This window comes from Bos grunniens, chromosome 18 (assembly GCF_055505025.1).
Source record: "Bos grunniens cultivar Pamir isolate PY7600 chromosome 18, Bosgru_T2T1.0, whole genome shotgun sequence".
Taxonomy (NCBI): Eukaryota; Metazoa; Chordata; class Mammalia; order Artiodactyla; family Bovidae; genus Bos; species Bos grunniens.
The window spans coordinates 21,846,010-21,864,120 of record NC_141182.1 but is presented as its reverse complement, the minus strand read 5'-3'; the positions used below and the strand labels follow the sequence as shown (position 1 = coordinate 21,864,120).

The window sequence follows — 18,111 nt, the reverse complement described above, 5'->3', positions numbered from 1 at the left end:
TCTCTTTTCTAATTTACTTATTTATAATGTTTCACACAGAATTATACATATTTCCAAAACATATAAACAGTAATGATTATTTGGCAGTCGCATTATTCTTCATCATAAAGTTTTACATTTTAAAAGGCTATCTATTAAAAGGGATCCCATGTATCAATGCTTAATATAAATTTCTTTAAACCATTTAGCAGTTATTTTGACAGTAGGTAAGACTTACAAACATTGATTCCTATAAATTATTAGACAGGTGTCTTTCGAAGTGAAGTTATATTATCAGTTCCATGAATTCTGTGTTAGCTTTTGGCCCTTTCTTAACTCCAAAGGGTTTTAAGTTTAAAAAGCCACTTTCTTTTTTCTTTAAATTTCATAATACTTATTAAGCATAATAGATTCATGTACATAAGCAGAACCGGATTTTAAATTTTTTTAGTTGTCAGAATTTGAAAATGCCACTTTCTTGATTTCTTTTTTCTCCTTTTATAGTTGACTAGATCATGATTAATGAGATCTAACACCAAAAAAGCAAAATGAAGGCTAAAGAGTGAAATAAAAGTAATCCATTATTTTAAGACAATTAGAAAACTTAAAAACGCATTATAATTTTAAGACATAAATGACCTCCAAAATTTAACTCTCCCTGTATTACAACCTAACATGTCAGGTACCTGAAGAATTAAATTGAAGCAGTGCCTAGTAAAATATGTTATCATTTAACTGCCTTGTATCAATTTATTTATGCAGATAAATTTCAGTAAGTACATAGTTGAACACTTTAAAATATTATAATAATAAAGTATTCCAAAAGGTAACTTTTTTTTTAAGGGACGGAAATACTTACTCTACCACTGATGGCATCTATATCTATTTCTGCCTTTTTCGCCCATTTTTGCCAGAAGTTGGGATCATCTAATGAAATATCTGTTCGGTTTCCAGATGCCACAAAACTTGCCTGAAATACATAATGGTAATTTTTCAAAATCCTTTGAAGCTTAGAGGAAAAATCTATTAAAGTATATCTAAAATCTTATCTCCTCATATTTACTGTGGACAGAATTTGAATTCAGCATATACACACCATGTACACTCAAAGGATGTTCCAAACTGCAATGATCTGAAACACAGCACAGCATCTGCTTATGGCAAAAAGCTTAATACCAACAGAGGCTGGAGTTTTACGAGCAAAGTCAAAAGAATTATTTAACTTTGGGTAAGCTGGTATCAAATCTTTTTGGTCAAAAAAACCACATGATACAGAATTGATTTTTAAAAATACATGAATATAAAGAAATTAGGTTACAAGAATTTTAAACATTTTGCCCTATACAGTTAATTTTCTGGTATTTCTCCTCCTTTATTTCCATCCCATTTTTAAGTAGATATGTCTCCTTAAAAATGCAATACAGAAGATGAGAAATAAAGAAAAATGAGTCACTGCCTGTTTTTATTTTAAAAACTCTTTTCCTAACAACAAAAATACTGCATAAGCACTGCAAAAATTAAGAAACTACAGAGGAATAAAAGAAAATAAAAATGATTTATTTTCTTAAATATTATAGAAATTATATAAAATCTTTTAAATAAATCAAACTTTAGACATTATAGTTTGACACTGTGATTCACTAACTGTGATTATCTGCAACTTAAGTTCCTAAAAATAGATATGCTGCTTCAGAGAAAAGTCATCACAGTGCTTTATAAAAATGAAATATGTGGTTAAGATATATAATACTTTAAGAAAAGAGCCTAAACAGTGGCAGATTTTATTTTCATCCTCCAAAATCACTGTGGATGATGACTGTGGCCGCAAAATTAAAAGACACTTGCTCCTTGAAAGAAAAGCTATGACAAACCTAGACAGTGTATTAAAAAGCAGAGACATCATTTTGCCGAAAAAGGTCTAGATAGTCAAAGCTACGGTTTTTCCAGTAGTCATGTACAGATGTGAGAGTTGGATCATAAAGAAGGCTGAACGCCGAAGAACTGATGCTTTTGATGCACTGTGGTGCTGGAGAAGATTCTTGAGAATCCCTTGGAAAGCAAGGAGAGCAAACCAGTTAATCTTAAAAGAAATCAACCCTGAATATTCACTTGGAAGGACTGATGCTGAAGATGAAGCTCCAATACTTTGGCCACCTGAAGGAAAGAGCTGACTCATTGGAAAAGACCCTGATGCTGGGAAAGACTGAGTGCCAGAGGAGAAAGGGGCATCAGAGAATGAGATGTTTGGATGCATCACAAAATCAACGCACTTGAGTTTGAGCAAACTCTGGGAGATAGTAAAGGACAGGAAATCCTGGCAGCCTGCAGTCCATGGGGTTGCAAAGAATGGGACATAACTTAGCAACTGAACAACAAAACTTCTATGAAAATAAATGGAATATAGTCACATAAAACGATTTTCAAAGGAGAATATAATTAGTGAATGACTGTAGGATAATGGCTAATTATCTGAGGTATAATCAAATGATAAAAATCTTCATTTGCATTTCAATGGAACTTTAAAATGCAGAAAATTACACATAGGTAATAGATAACTGAAAGTTTTAACACTGAAAAACTGATGGATGGTATCAAGGAATTAGTGTTGGAAATTCCCAGGCAGTCCTCTGGTTAGGACACTGCACTTTCATTGCTGAAGATGTGGGTTCAATCCCTGGTTGAGGAACTAAGATCCCAGCCCCCCATATCCCCCAAAAGTGTTTACTATATTTAACTAAATCTAGTTAGTCTTATTATGCACCCTGCTCCATATATGTAGTGAAGAAAATCAAAGTGTCAGTCGCTCAGTTGTGTCCAACTCTTTGTGACACCATGGACTGTAGCCCCCCAGTCTCCTCTCTTCATGGGATTATCCAGGCAAGAATACTAGAGTGGGTAGCCATTCCCTTCTCCAGGGGATCTTCCCAAACCAGGGATCGAACCCACGTCTCCTGCATTGCAAGCAGATTCTTTACTGTCTGAGCCACCAAGGAAACCTGTTCCATATATGGAGCTTCTTATCAAAAACTATTTGGAAATGCAAAGAAACATGTACTGGAATTAGTTACCAAAACCACTGAAAACAACTGAGGAACTGAAGTTCTGGAAGTTCTAGGGAAAAGCCAAAAATAGTACCAACTTAATGCCTTGGGTGCCACTACATAGTAGTGCCACATCCTACTATGCCCAATGCCATCAGACAGTGGCATTTCCACACAATTACAGAAATGAAAAATTATAAGTGCAGGCGTATGAGGTACCTCTTCAGCTACTGTAGTGTGTTACCTCTTCAGTAAGCTCTTTTTTCAAATGCAACAATTACTATCTGGTCTGAAGGTTTAAAATAGACACTTAAGTGCTTAAGTATTTCACATTCTTAGAGTACAGCTGGTTATGATTAGACACCTGAGGAAAATAAAACTCACAGAGCACTTTATAGTATGGAAGGAAAAGGTCAAGCATGATTATTATGTTCTCCTTTCAGGACAAGAAAAACTCATCCATGTTAACTGCCCAGGGTCACTAAGCTTCTGAGCCAGAATTCAAGTCTTTGCTGTTCTGACTTTTCATGATTATTAGAATTAACACTCTAAATGAAGATATGCCTTCATTAATTAAAAAATAATTAAGGAGAATATCCCTATGCTTAGTTTAACTAACAAAGGTCATTTCTATGACTAATACCTTTTGGTTAAATTAACTAAACTTCAGATAATTTCAGGCAAGAGGGGGAAAATACCTAGTGTGTACATAGTACGTTGACAACTTGAGTAAGGAATCCAAAGGAAACAAGATTCCCAGGAAAGAAGCTAGACCCAGGGTATATCTAACCAATCATGACTAGTTTTACTTCTTAACCTTATACTTCTACAGTATTTCTTGTTTCCACAACACTACTTTTCTTCTGCTTTGTTCTCTATTGACTCCCAAATCTGTATCTGTAACTTAGGCAACTCTCTTGGATATCTCTGCTTGGATGCCCTATAAATGTCACAAATATAGCAGCTCCAATATTTTATCTTCTCCATATAAACTTCCTCTTCTGCATTCTCTATTTTACTTTAATGACACCAGAAATAGGGCTAGAAATTTACATTAAAGTTATTTTTGACACCTCCTTCCACAAATTTCTAACTGCTCATCAATTCCTGTTGATTCAAATGGGTCTCCACTGCTCTGGTCAGCCCATCGACACAGCTTACAGAAGTCTCTTACCTGGTCTCTATACTTTCAGTCTTTCACAATTCAATCTCATTCTCTACACTGCTGCTAGAGTTAAATTTCTAAACCAGACACCATTATGTCCATTTTCTGCTTGAAGGGATTTAAAAGCTTTTCAACTGCCTCACGATCAAGTTCAAATTCCTCAAAATGGAATTTTTTTGAGCTTTTCACAATTTAGGTCCAATCTCCCTAACCTTCATTTCATCTCCATTTTAATTTACTCTGCACATCCATACACACCTGCACCACAGTTCTTGAAATCTTCCTTGTAGTTTAGCAACATATAGTTCATTTCTGTGGCTTTCTCTTTTTGTAACACAACTAAATTCAAACTTCCTTCCAGAGTCAGCTTAAATGTATTTCCTCTGCAAAGACTTTCTTGATTTGTTGTTCTCCCTTTTTATGCAGAATTAATACTTTCTCTTTTACTCTTTTACAGTGACTAGAATCCTTTCATTTTAGTATTCCCACCACTTAGTAAAGTACCTGACAACACGATTACATTAGTTTGCTTCCTGAATGCAAGAGGAAAATTTTCATATGAAGACTGATACCATTATTTTTGATGTAGCACCTGGACTACCTGCCATACTACACTAATCTCCATAAAGATGTACAAAGACTTCTGGGTTGGAAGTGGAGAGGGGACAAAGGAAGAAAATGCAGAAAGGAAATAAAGTGTGAAGGAGAAATCTGTATGAATCACTATAGGTGGGACAGAATACTGCAATAAAAAACTCTTTAGAAGAACACAAGATATACGTTTACCAGCAGGGAGGCGGGGGAGGGAAGAAGGGAAGAGGGTGGGTGTAAAGGCAGCTAGTACATTTTAAAAATGTTTTCCCCAAATAGGAATGTTAAAATAATATTTATTTTCAATACACAAACTTCATCTTATTCTCCCTAAACTTCATTTAAACACTTAAAATCAAATTAGAAATCCTTTCTCTCCTTTAAGTACTCTAAATTATTATAAGTTAATGTAAAATGATTTAACCTCCTACACTATGTTACTTATATTTTTCTCTAATTTTCACATGTATGTTCTTTCATTTCTTAATTTAACTTCTACTCTAATTAATACTTAGAACCATTTCTAGTTATGAACCCCTACTCCATCCATTTCACTAGCATAAGAATACACGTGAAATTTGATATGAGAGAGCAGATAAAAACGAAGGAAAAGAATATATTACCTACTTCTTTTGAGTAATTCTGTTTATTTAAATATTAAGTAGGTGCTCCTCAAATAATAGTAAAGTAAAAGACCGTTAAAATTTTTTTAGGAGAGAACACTACAAGTATAGTTATAAAATATCACTCACTGTTACCTTGGCAAATGTTGACCCACGTCCTTCTGATTCAATTGTAATGGTTTTTGTACGACGTAGTAAAATCTGATCAATATCTTCTTCACAGAATTTAGAGCCTTCATCTTCTTCTTCCATAATGGCACCATAAGCACCTCTTCGAAGCAGATCTTCTATTTCCTTTTTGGAAAGCTGTTGAATCTAAAGAGTAAAAATTTTGGTAATAATTCTGTAAAGTTCATAAAATGAGAAAGTATCCCTAAAGAACATTAAAAACCACAGAAGTCATGTTTAAGTTGCATTTTGGGCTTGGGGAGTACCAAGAGAATTCTCTGAAGAACATATTGAAGTTGTTGACTCCACTGTCTTTAAACTAAGATCTGCCATTTGCCCATGATAACTTCAGTTAAAACAAAGCCTCTGGGGCAGGTAATCTTTCAAGGTTCTTTTTAGTACTAGAATCCAGTAGTTGTTATAATCACAAGGTACAAAAAAGATTTTGAGGGGAACAATGCCAAAAACATCATTTATAACAAGACAAAGCCAATGGTAGTAGTTTAGCCCTAAAGAGACCAGTTTGAAAACTTTTTCATAGAAAAAATGTGGAAAAACAAGGAATTCTATTTTGACGTGTCATAATACAAACATCTTGAAAAAGAAGAATTTCTTCTTTTCAGAGTAGTGAATCCTACTCTTAGGATTCACAAATATTGGAGCTATATAGACAGAACAGGTTCCAAAAGTGTTATCTAATACATACAGCTCTATTCTGAAATTCCTCCTTACATAAAAATATCTACTTAGTGTTCAATATGGGTCAAAATTAAATAATATGCTATCTGGGGTTTAAATTAAATGTAAACAAAAACAGGAAAACTCCAAGTAAAGAAAAAATATACATACACCACCAACATTACTTTCTCTTCCACTCATGCTCTGTAACACAGCCTTATCTAGACCCAGCTTCAGACTGGCTCGGTCAAACATCTCTCTTTCATATGAGTTACGAGTCACCAGTCGGTAGACTTTAACTGCTTTATTCTGACCAATTCTATGGCAACGAGCTTGGGCCTGTAAAAAATGAAACGTTATAGATTCAATTTATTTTATAAAATAGCACAAAAGGCATTACACATTAAGCTATCTTGAAGGAATATAAAAATACGTATAAGAATATTTTAGAAACTCCTGCTACTGAACTGCATATAACCTGTCTCTGGAAATGAAGGCAGAGCTTACTAAAATGAGAAATGATTCCAAAATCAGCAATAAATTAAAATTTAAATGTATATTTCAGAGAATGTGAATCCATGAAGAAATACCACAATCAGCAATGAGTTAAAATTTAAACTATGCTGGAGAACATAAATCCATGAAGTAATACTATTTCTTAAAGAGCGTGTCATCAATATAATTCTAGACAGGAACATAAATTCTATGAACAAACTTTTTTAGCCGCTGGCTTTAAACATAAATTTTAACTCTAAATTTCTAGTTTTTTTTTCTCCCTGCTACATTATCAACAATTCTTTCAATATATTTTAGTTAAGCTGGGTAATTCTGAGAGGGCTAAAACCTTAAGGTGAATAACTTTGGAGGCCTAAATTTTACTTAAACATGCAAAGAACAAATTATCTAATATGTAGACATTTTGAAAGTAAAGACAGCAGAGATTACGTAAGAGCTTCATATATTATCTCAAATTCCTACTGAACTTAAAATCTGATAAATTTTGAACTAGATTATACAAATGAAAGGTTAAAACATTATTGCTTATTAAGTCAGGTATATTCAGGTATATTCTCAAGAATAATATCAATTACAGTACTACTGAGACTACTATGAACAATAAAAGAAGCATTTCTCCAATACTTTGTTCTCATGTAGTATCCTTCCTAGAAACACATTTTCTGTAAACTCTGACTCATTGTAACCACTAATTAATATTCCCATACTTCTATGAAGTTCAAGTAGTCTTAATTTAAATGTATACATTAATTTTCTCTAGTATTTCATAAAAAGCAAATTCAATTATGTCTCAATTCTATGCATACTACATTATGCAATGATTAAAAAGATGAAATCAGAAGTAAGCACTTATTTTTAAAGAAGTAAAATAAGCTATTCTTAAACTTATTCTATGCATTTCACAAATATATATGATATATTTTAAACAATTAAATATTATACTCAAGTAGGTAAGCCATTTTTAGAAGATATGTAATCTAAATAAGTATATTTTATTATATTTTATTGTCATTAAATTAAAATAAAATAATTTCATCTATTTTATTTGGCACTGATATTTCTTAGGGAAACATACATGTTAATTGTTCAAATAAAAATAAAACAGGTTATCAAAGATAACTATGGAAATTTTAAAAAATTCTCTTAGCCAGGGAATTTGTTTACCTGAAGGTCATTTTGAGGATTCCAATCAGAATCAAAAATTATACATGTATCAGCTGCAGTTAAGTTGATGCCCAATCCACCAGCTCGGGTACACAGAAGAAAGACAAATCGATCCGAATCAGGTTTACTAAATCGATCTATAGCAGCTTGTCGAAGATTCCCTCTGACTCTTCCATCAATTCGCTCATATAAATATCTATCAAGTGAAATGCAATAAATTTAGATAGATGGATATAATGAAAATAAAAGCATTCTATCAAATTGACAGACACATAGCTATCAGTTTTGCTGCAACATTAATGTTTACTACAAAATTAAGAAGTGATATTACCCCAACTAGTTTCTATGGTTTTATAATTCTCAGTGTTTGTGCTAAACAGGAAACACAAAATAATATAAAGTTACAAAATCTCTGCATTACTGGATGTACAGATAAAAAGCTTTACAATTAATATACTTTACTAACTGGGCTTCCCAGGTGGTGCTAGAGGTAAAGAACCTGCCTGCCAACGAGACGTGGATTTGATCCCTGGGTCAGGAAGATCCCCTGGAGGAGGGCATGGCAACCCACTTCAGTATTCTTGCCTGGAGGATCCCATGGACAGAGGACCCTGGTGGGCTACAGTCCATAGGGTCGTAGAGTTGGCAGGACTGAAGTGACTCAGCATGCATGCACCAATCTCACTATAACAAGTGATTTTTTTTTGGTGGGGGTCAAGAAGCAAAGGTTTAAATAAAACTTGATACAAGATTTTTCTGTACCTTAATCATGTTACTCTCTCAATTGATATACTTGCTTGTAAACTGTAATTTATTAACAGCAAACTACAATGCTAATTCTTCAAAGTCATCACTGCCAAATAATTAAATTTTAACTTCTTTTATCCTTCCTCATTTAACATAAAACTGAGAAATTGCTAGACATCAATAAATATAAAATACATAAAGACTTTGGAACTAGAAGAGGAATACACATGACTCTTGCCACACCTTTTCTGGTTTAAGACACTTCTTTCCACCTATAATTAAGTCTTATCAGCAGTTGCACTGTTATCTCTGGGGCCTGTGAATGGGGGAGTGTGACTCCTAATACTGTTAGTTCTGGATCAAAGAAATCTGAGGTTTTCCATGAAATTCATCTTAAGTCAAATTTATCTTTATCTTATAAAGTTCTTTGTGTAAAGACATCAAGAAAATGCAAGAATGGCTATTTTAAGACTATTGCAATTTAATCCTCCTTCTACTTGGTATAAAACAGAGCATACAAATTTTGGAATAAGACTAAATGAGAGAACACTGACACTAAAAGCGGAACTGAAAACAAAATGAAAAATAAAAATGTACTATAAAATATCTGAAAATATAAACTAGCATAGACTGATCTTTACTTATTAATAAGGGTCAAAATATCATAAACTAAAATTACAGCTGAATCTTCAGATTCTCTTTGATATTAATGTGTTGATTTCTAGTTGGCCCACAAATACTCTGATAAATATCTTACTTATCTAAATACTGATTAGATATTATTGCAGAGATTATCTTACTATACATCAAAAAACCAAACCAAAACAAAAAAACCACATTAAACACATGAGAAAAGGTGAAAGCAAGAGCAAATATTATACAGTGTACAATAAGTCAAAGTCCAGCAAGTTCAGGTTCTAATTTTAACACTGAAAAAGATCTGAAAAAGGATCTTGAATCATTTTCTTTAATTTTGAAGACGGTTATTAAATCCATTTAAAATGTCGCTACTACAAGGTTAATAAACACATCAAATAAAATGTAACCTAATACACCCATCAATAGGTTAGCAAATATCTGTCAATGTGCAAAATTTTCTTAGTCTCATTAGCCCTGTCTACTATTGCAAAATATGTAGGTTAGGAAAACCTGATATATAATCTTAAACAATCTTTATGTACAGATTTAAATGGATTCTAATCTACGTAAAAAGGAAGACTTGAGTAAAGTTGGGTTACAGTAAACCATTCTGCAGAAACTTTAATACCATACACTTAGCATACTTTATAGTATAATTCATGGTCAATTACATGCCTTACCTTTTATGTATAAGATAGTCCTCCAGGATATCAAGGCAGCGTACCATTTGAGAGAAGATGAGCACTTTATGACCTCCTGCTTTCATTTTGGGAAGCAATTTATCAATAAGGACCAATTTACCAGCAGACTGGATCATTGCTTGAAGATGAAAATCAGAAGCAGCTGGATTATATGTATCTCTAAATTCTCCAAGTATTTTCTCCTCAGCACCTGTCAAAAAAATATAAGAAAATAGCATCAACACACAAATGCAGATACTCTCAACTACTTTCTTTTTAAATTAGTGATCTTCTGTGCTTCTTTAACACATTAAATTTTTCTAATGTAGGTACTAGAACACCAGCCTATAATTCCACTGAGGATAAAGACAGTGTCTTAAGCATTTTTTTAATCTCCCAAGATAACTGGCATAATGTCTTACATAAATTTATGTTTGTTAAATGTTGAATGGATGTTCTTAGGATAAGAATTAGTGAAAACACAGTTCTATCCTAAGTGAGTAAACACAAACTTTTAAATAAATTTCTAGTATTTAAAAACCAATACAACAGTCATTACCACTGCAAGGTGACCATAACCTAGATGTGTCTATAGGCATCCTGCTTGCCATCAAAACAAGCAAACAGGAAAAATTAAAAGGGAAGTCAAGTTTGACCACACTTCTCCTATAGTCTAGATTAGCATTAAGGGTGCTCTCCTTCCCTCCAACCTGTCTAGCTATAAGAGTACCAGAACTGCAAGCAAGTTAGATACTGGCCTAAGAAATAGCTTGTCTTGCATAAAGAGTATACTACTCTTTATATATATATATATATAAATATATATCTTTATATATATATATCTATATATATATATCTTTATATATATATAATATCTATCTATCTATATATATATACTCTTTATATATACTCCCAGGAAGTAAAAATACTCAACTGTACAGACAGATCATTAATAGAGGAGCTAACAAGACCTTGTTATCAGAGCACACAAATTTAGAGACAATAACTAGTGTATCCAGACTGAAAAGAAACCAGGAAAAAAAATGTAAATTCAGAGATTCAAACATGGGCTTTACTGTCTTTGTCCATAAGGAGGATTAAGCTGGTGGAGGAACTGCACTCCACGTTAGACTGATCACGTCTCCTGCTTTTGTAATCTGGTAATGCTAACATGGGACACTGTTACGAAGTAGCTCACACTGCCCCCGACTCTGGAACAACTGTAATCCCACAGAACACCAGGGTGGACAGTCACAGGGTCAGTGCCTTTCCTTGTAGCAGCTACTACATCTGTGTTACTTTTATTGAGCATTTGTTATTTTTTCATGAGTATCTGTTGAAAGCAAAGGATTTCTTTGCAATCCTTTTCGACTACCTTTGATAAGATACGGGTGATTACAGCACTTCCTGAGCTCCATCATGGTATTGACTAAGTTGGGTACATTAGTCTGCCCTGCTCCTTTGGATAAAAACGAAAAGTTCTTCTCCAGAATAGCCCGGTAGTATTTTTTCTGAATGTTAGTAAGTTCTACTTCAATGATGGTTTCTTCCTTAGGTGCCAACTTCTTTTCCACATCTTCTTTCAATCGTCTCAACATCATTGGTTTCAAGATAGCCTGAAGTTTCTGCACCTGCATAAAAAATGATGGACAATATAGGTAGCATACACATGCATAATTACAATGAGAAGAGATTTGATGTACCTATTTACAAAGACTAATAGGATACCTGTTCCTCTGTTTTCAGATCCCCAAATTCTTGCATAAACGTTGATTCAGAAGGAAACCTTAGGGGCTCCAGAAAGTGAAGAAGACTGAATAGTTCTTCAACTGTATTTTGGAGAGGTGTGCCAGTCAAAAGCACCTTGTGTTCCTATATAAAGAAAGAACATCATGCCAATATCATATACTATCAAGTCCATCTCAATCAGCATTGTGCTAAGATGATATGAAAGTTGATATAGATTATCAAATGTTTCCATGTTTTTGAAAAGCAAACATTTTTCTGACCATAATTCAAGAATCAACTCAAAATATATCTCTACCCACTCATCTTCATTAATTGACTCTGCATTATTCTCATAATAGCTTACTTTGTCTGCTATTAATTTTTACCTATTGGTTTTAAAAGAAAAATAGTAAATAATTAAAAGTTTATTTTTAGGTTTTTATTCAAGGAAACAGACAAATTCTTGACGGGTACTTAGCCATTCTTGGTATGGTAATTAGTATACAAAACAGTGCTCATTCTTTACAATTTAGCAGATCATCACTTGACTTCTTACAAAAGAACAAGTTCTTACATCATTAAAGTAACAATCCAACAATGTGAAAGGCTGACTGGAATATTTCTGAGCTAGAAATGCATTACAAATTAAACGTAATAGTAACAAAAGGAAATAAAAATATTTTAGTGATACTAGTATAAAGTATTTAAAATCTGATTTGAAAATACCTCTAAATTCTTAAGCAAAATATTTCTATATGTATCTGCATGTCTACGTAAGTATTTGATGTTAGTAAATAGTCTAGACTGATATATACCAATCTGTAAATACTGGAGTAAGGAGTGGAAAGTACGAGTGGGCATGGATGAAGACTATGAAGGAGCACTTTACTGTTTTACTTGATGTAGTTCTGTACTTTATGCAGTTCTTTTACTTTATGTAGTTCTGTGCAAATGTACTTGAGTCATTTGTTCAAGTGCTCACGTACTAATTATGTGATGCTAATTAAATCGAAATGTTAAAAAACACAAAATACTTTGATTTGAAAGCAAACACATTAATAAGATGACTTTCAAAAATCCCATTAACTATAATAAATACATGCAGATACTTTATTCCTCTATGATAAAATGATCTGAATAATATTTTAACTTTGGTGAAAGGGCTTTTTATTGAGGAATTTAGCCTTAAAACTTATATTTTTCTTTTCAATAGGACACTCTTCAAAGGTTTTCCTCTCTTTTTAAATTACAAAATTACTAAAGCTTTTAAGAGAAAAGTGCTAAAAAATTTAAGTCTTAGAAAACAGATGAGATTTTTTCCCCTTACTAATTAAAGCAAAATAATCTTAATTATCAGATAGAAATTAGAAATCTGTATTTTAAAATTAAAAAAATAAAGAAATAAGTTTTTGGCACTAGCTCTTTTGACTATGTAGCTAAGAAATGGAAGTCATTAAAATGACATTAAGTCACTTACCAGATTCATGAGTTTCAGACCTTCTAGAAGTTTACAGTTTTTATTTTTTAACCTATGTGCTTCATCAATAATTACACATCGCCATTCAATTGCATTAAGCTCTCCACAGCCTCCAAGAATCATTTCAAAAGTGGTGATGATGGCTTGGAATCTGTAAGCTCCTCGAATAATACGCCCCTAGAAATTTATTACCAAATGTAATAATTTGCTAGAATGTCTTGATCATAATTTTTAATTCCTATCAAGCAGCATACAAATCACTTAATGACATTTGCTATAAAACTATTTTCCATAGAAATTTTTATATATGCAGAGATACTCCCTTAAAATGAGGAACCTTAGCATTAAAACTATTAGATTGTAGTTTTCAAGAATGTTGTCAAAAATTTTGCCAAAACAATGATACAATTAATTATATCCAAAAAAGTATTCCTTGATAAGACATTTGATAATTTTTAAGAATCTTATTAACAATGTTAAGTCAAAAAAGAAATGCTTATTATAAAATCTAGCCAAATAAATTTCAGTGTTTATGTTTATTATTTATATCTATGACTCCACACATATAATGGCAAATAAGTAGTAAATATAAAAACTGGCCACTCATGTCATTTAGTTAGCAAGTATTTATTGGGTGTTTATGTGCCAGACTCTGTTCTAGCTGCACGAGATAGAGCAGTAAACAAGACAGACAAAACTAATTATCCAATTGGAACTTACATTCCAATTACTCAAATATAGAACATAGCCATTAAGGAAAAAAGAAACCCCAAGATTAAAAAACAAAATCAAAGAAATTATGTTAGAAAGTAATAAAGGTCACAGACTCAAATAACACAGGGATGTGTATGGGAAGTATGGGCTTGGAGGTGACCATTCCAACTCTATTTACAATGGCTGGGAGGCCATCACTAAGAAGTGACATTTGAGCCAAGTCCTGAAGATCAGGGAGGAAGGCATGTTGATATCTAGAGATCTGGACCAGGAAGCATTCTTGGTAGAAATAGAGAATGTGAATGCCATAACATGGGAATATCTTTGGCAGTATTCAAATATTAGCAAGAAATCCAGTGAGACTAAAATCCAATGAATGGAGGGCATGAGGCTGTATAGGGTCTTGAAAGCTGTGGTGAGGACTCTTGGCTTTTACTTTGAGCAAGAAGCTATTAGAGGGTTTTGAGACAAGAAGTATCATGATTTGACATATTTTAAAAGAATTCCTTGGCTGTTCTGGTAAAAAATAGTCTGAAAAAGGCCAAGGACAGGATCATAGAAACCAGTTAAGAGGCTGTTGTAGTAATTCAAACAAGAGATCATCAATGGAGGCCATGAGATTTGGAGGCCTCCATCATCAATGGAGGCCAGTTCTGGATTTAATTTGAAGGTGGAACCAACAGGATTTACTAACGGATAGGAATGGAGTGAGTTTAAGAGAGGATTCAAGTTTTCACTAAACTTTTGGGATCAAACAACTAGAAGCTGGGGTTGCCATTTACTACCACGAGGAAATGTAGGATTTCAGTTTTGGACATGTTATGTTTGAGATGTCTATTAGATATTCAAGTGGAGTAACTGAGTAGGCATTTGCATATGACTCGAATTTAGGAAAGAGGTTAGAATTGTTGATATAGATTTGGGAGTTTCCAGCAGTACAGATGGTAATTAAGTTGTGTGACCGAATAAAATCTCTGATGGAATGAGTACGGATATAAAAAGTAGAAGACTGAGCCCTGGGTCACCCCCAAGTTTAGATAAGACAAGAAGGAATCACTTAAAGGGGGTTTCAAAAGGAAAGTGATATAGGAACAGAATAAAGTTCTAGATTCCAAGTGAAGACAATTGTTTAAATGGCATTGAAAACTATAAACTATTAGGAGAAATGAAGGGCTAAGAAAATCATGTGATCTGATTTAGATTTTTAAATTCCTATCAACTTAAATTACAGTAATTTTAGAACAATTCATATTGATTGCATACACTGGCCATTAAGCTGAACAATAACTCCAGTAGAATATTAGAATAGGTACAAAATATAAGTCTACACAGCTCTAAAAACCCGGGATATGATGCATTCAGTTTCAGGGGTATTGTACTGTTTAAAAACAAAGGTTCTTGAGTCTGACTTGGGTTTATTAATACCAGTTTTGCTCTGTGATTTTAGGAGAAACAGTATCACTTCTTTTTACTTCAGCTTCCTCATTTGTAAATGAGGAAGATATCACCTATTTACAGGGTAGCTATTACAAAGATTACATGAAATACTACATGCAAACTGTTTAGCATAATACATGGCACATGGGAAATACTCAATAAATGTCTGTAGATATTAGTGTTATTATCTATTACTTTTTCCAGTGCAATTCAGAAAATTACAGCATAATTTTGCCATTTCTGTGATTTCAAATTATTTAATAATTTGGAAAAAAGCAGAAGTTAAATGTTCATTTAATTAAAAAATATATATATTTGAAAGAGTTTAATCTGAAAGTTATTTCTATATTTAAAGTATAGATCTATTTATCTCGTTACATGAGACATCCTTAACTCTTGAAATTTTAAACCCTTCACACAATATTCTAGAATGTATAACATTTACCATAAAATATAATTTATTACATACTATTCAGTTTATAACACATCAGGAATCTTTCAGCTTTCTGGCTATCACATTTATACCAAACTCATGAAATACATATTAAATCTTAAACTTCTAATATTTTAAAAATACCTTAAAAAAGCTAGAGTAAATGGTTTTAATGATATTATACAGCTCTAAAATTCTACAAATGTCTAATTAAGAATAATAAAACACTACGGAAGGAAATCGAACAACTTAAGTTGTCATAGGCTCCAAAAATGCAAAGTTGATAATTTTCAGTAGAACTGATTACAGACATGCCTAATTTCACAGAAATCTAATTGTTTCAAACATTAAAGTAGAAGAAAGTTAATTTTACTGATATTCAGCCTTAACTAAATAGAAAATCAGTTATAATTGGTAGGCAAAAGTAAAAGGCTATGCACTTTATCTTACCTTAACCTATACCATATCTCATGACCTGACCGTATGTTATAATGATCCTTATAAAATGTTAAGAATCAGTAAAAGAAAATAAAATATTAAGGTACTTATTGAGGCAGAGTGCCATAATCTTTTCTAATGAAACAACACAATTTTGTGTGAAATGTGTTTTAGTTAACTTTGTTTCTTATTTCTTAGTAAAAGTTTCACCTAGGAAGAGTCAAACTACTACTAAAAACTGCAACTTGGCATTCCATGTTTTCTAAACTTAACCTTCTGCTAGGAAATTCTTTCATATAATGTCATCTCAATTTTATGATCTGTATATTTAGCAGAAAAAGAGGTATCCCTTCCTAAAGAAAAGTGGTCAAAGTAAAATGGAAAATATTCCTCTAGAATATGGAGAAGAAAACCATCAAAGCAAAGGAAGAAAGACACAGAGGTATGTGTGTACCAGTATACAAAACAACCCAAAATGTCTAACATCAAAACTCAATGAACACACAAGACAACCTACAGTTTCACCCAATGGGCATTCAGACCCATGGTGGTCAGTGAAGAAGTAAATTTTTTAAATGGAGGGAAAAAACCGGAAGATGATCAAAGAGACAGTTATTATTTTTAAAATAAATTTAATGTGTATTTAAAACAATTAATAAAACAATTATTCTAGCTAAAAAATAAAGTAGAAAATCAAATTTGTACATTTGTATAAATCAGCATACTTCCTTCCAGTAAACTACAGTGTGAACTTGCCTACTTTGGTCATTTCTTTCTTCAGCTACTAAAATTTATTGTAAAATAAATATGAGGAATAAAGAAATCAAACTAAGATCTAAGTAGGCAATTAAAATCTATCACAAATTTGAAAGTAATTAATATGTAATGCTTATCTTTTTAAAATCTGACCTTTCAAACAACAAACAAAATCACCAATAACACACCTGTGAGTCCCTGAAGTACATCTCATATTGCTGTATCATTTGTCTGCTAATCAGGCTCCCATGATAAACCACAACATTAATATCAGTCCACGTACGAAATTCTCTCTCCCAGTTTGCAATAGTAGAAAGTGGAGCAATAATCAGGAAAGGTCCTCTTATACCAGTCAGAAGGATTTCGTAGAGGAATGTAATTGATTGAATGGTTTTGCCAAGACCCATTTCATCTGCTAAAATGCAGTTTCGTCTGAAATAAACAAATATATTACCCATGTATATTTTGGGTTTTCTGTATACTACAATGTTTTAAAAGATAAATATAAAAAAAGCAGAGAGATCAGGTTAAAATACTTGCATTTATAAAAACGTGAAAGTTTCTGAAGTGCAGATTTGGTTAAAGATTATAATTTTATTATAGTATTGCAAAGGGAAAACTATAGATTTTTTTGTAGCTCCAAAATAAAGATACCACCTGTTAGATACTTGAGTTTTTAAAAGAACAAAATGGCAAGAACAAAGCAAACTAAATGTTATTTATTCAGGAAACATTTATTAAATGCCTTCTTATCTCAGGGATATATATATATACACATATATATATATATATATAAAGAACATGTTCTCTGCCTTCCAGGGGCTTGCATCTATTAGAAAGCAGACATAAATAAATAATCATGCAACGTGCTATCACAGAAGCACAAATTAAGAACTGGTTTTCAATTCTGGCTGTGTACTGGAACAGCCTAAGAAACAATTACCCATGGCCTTCTCCTTTACATTCTGATTCAATATGCAAAGTAGGATAAAAGCAACTGAAATTTCTAAAATAAGCTGCACAGATGATTGTGATATATGGCCAATTAAGAATCATCAGTGTTAAGTTCATTATGGAAGCTCAGGTGAGTAAGTATCTAACTGCATCTAGAAAGGCTGAGAGAAGTTAAGACTGCCT

The 18,111-nt window shown here is 32.6% G+C and overlaps 1 protein-coding gene across 36 annotated transcripts in view; it reads right to left on the bottom strand.

Moving 5' to 3' along the window:
* Positions 1-18,111, bottom strand: part of CHD9 (chromodomain helicase DNA binding protein 9) — a 229,718-nt gene that overhangs the window by 48,262 nt on the left and 163,345 nt on the right. For 35 of the 36 annotated variants that reach the window (XM_086350647.1, XM_086350626.1, XM_086350651.1 and 32 more), the window contains 9 exons: positions 17,163-17,406; positions 13,197-13,373; positions 11,720-11,863; positions 11,367-11,622; positions 9,992-10,202; positions 7,926-8,121; positions 6,417-6,584; positions 5,535-5,714; positions 839-949 (listed from right to left, as the gene is read on the bottom strand). In XM_086350647.1, the coding sequence (XP_086206773.1) occupies positions 839-949; positions 5,535-5,714; positions 6,417-6,584; positions 7,926-8,121; positions 9,992-10,202; positions 11,367-11,622; positions 11,720-11,863; positions 13,197-13,373; positions 17,163-17,406 (1,687 nt within the window). The remainder of the gene's footprint in view (positions 1-838; positions 950-5,534; positions 5,715-6,416; positions 6,585-7,925; positions 8,122-9,991; positions 10,203-11,366; positions 11,623-11,719; positions 11,864-13,196; positions 13,374-17,162; positions 17,407-18,111) is intronic. The other variant, XM_086350660.1, reaches the window with a different exon arrangement.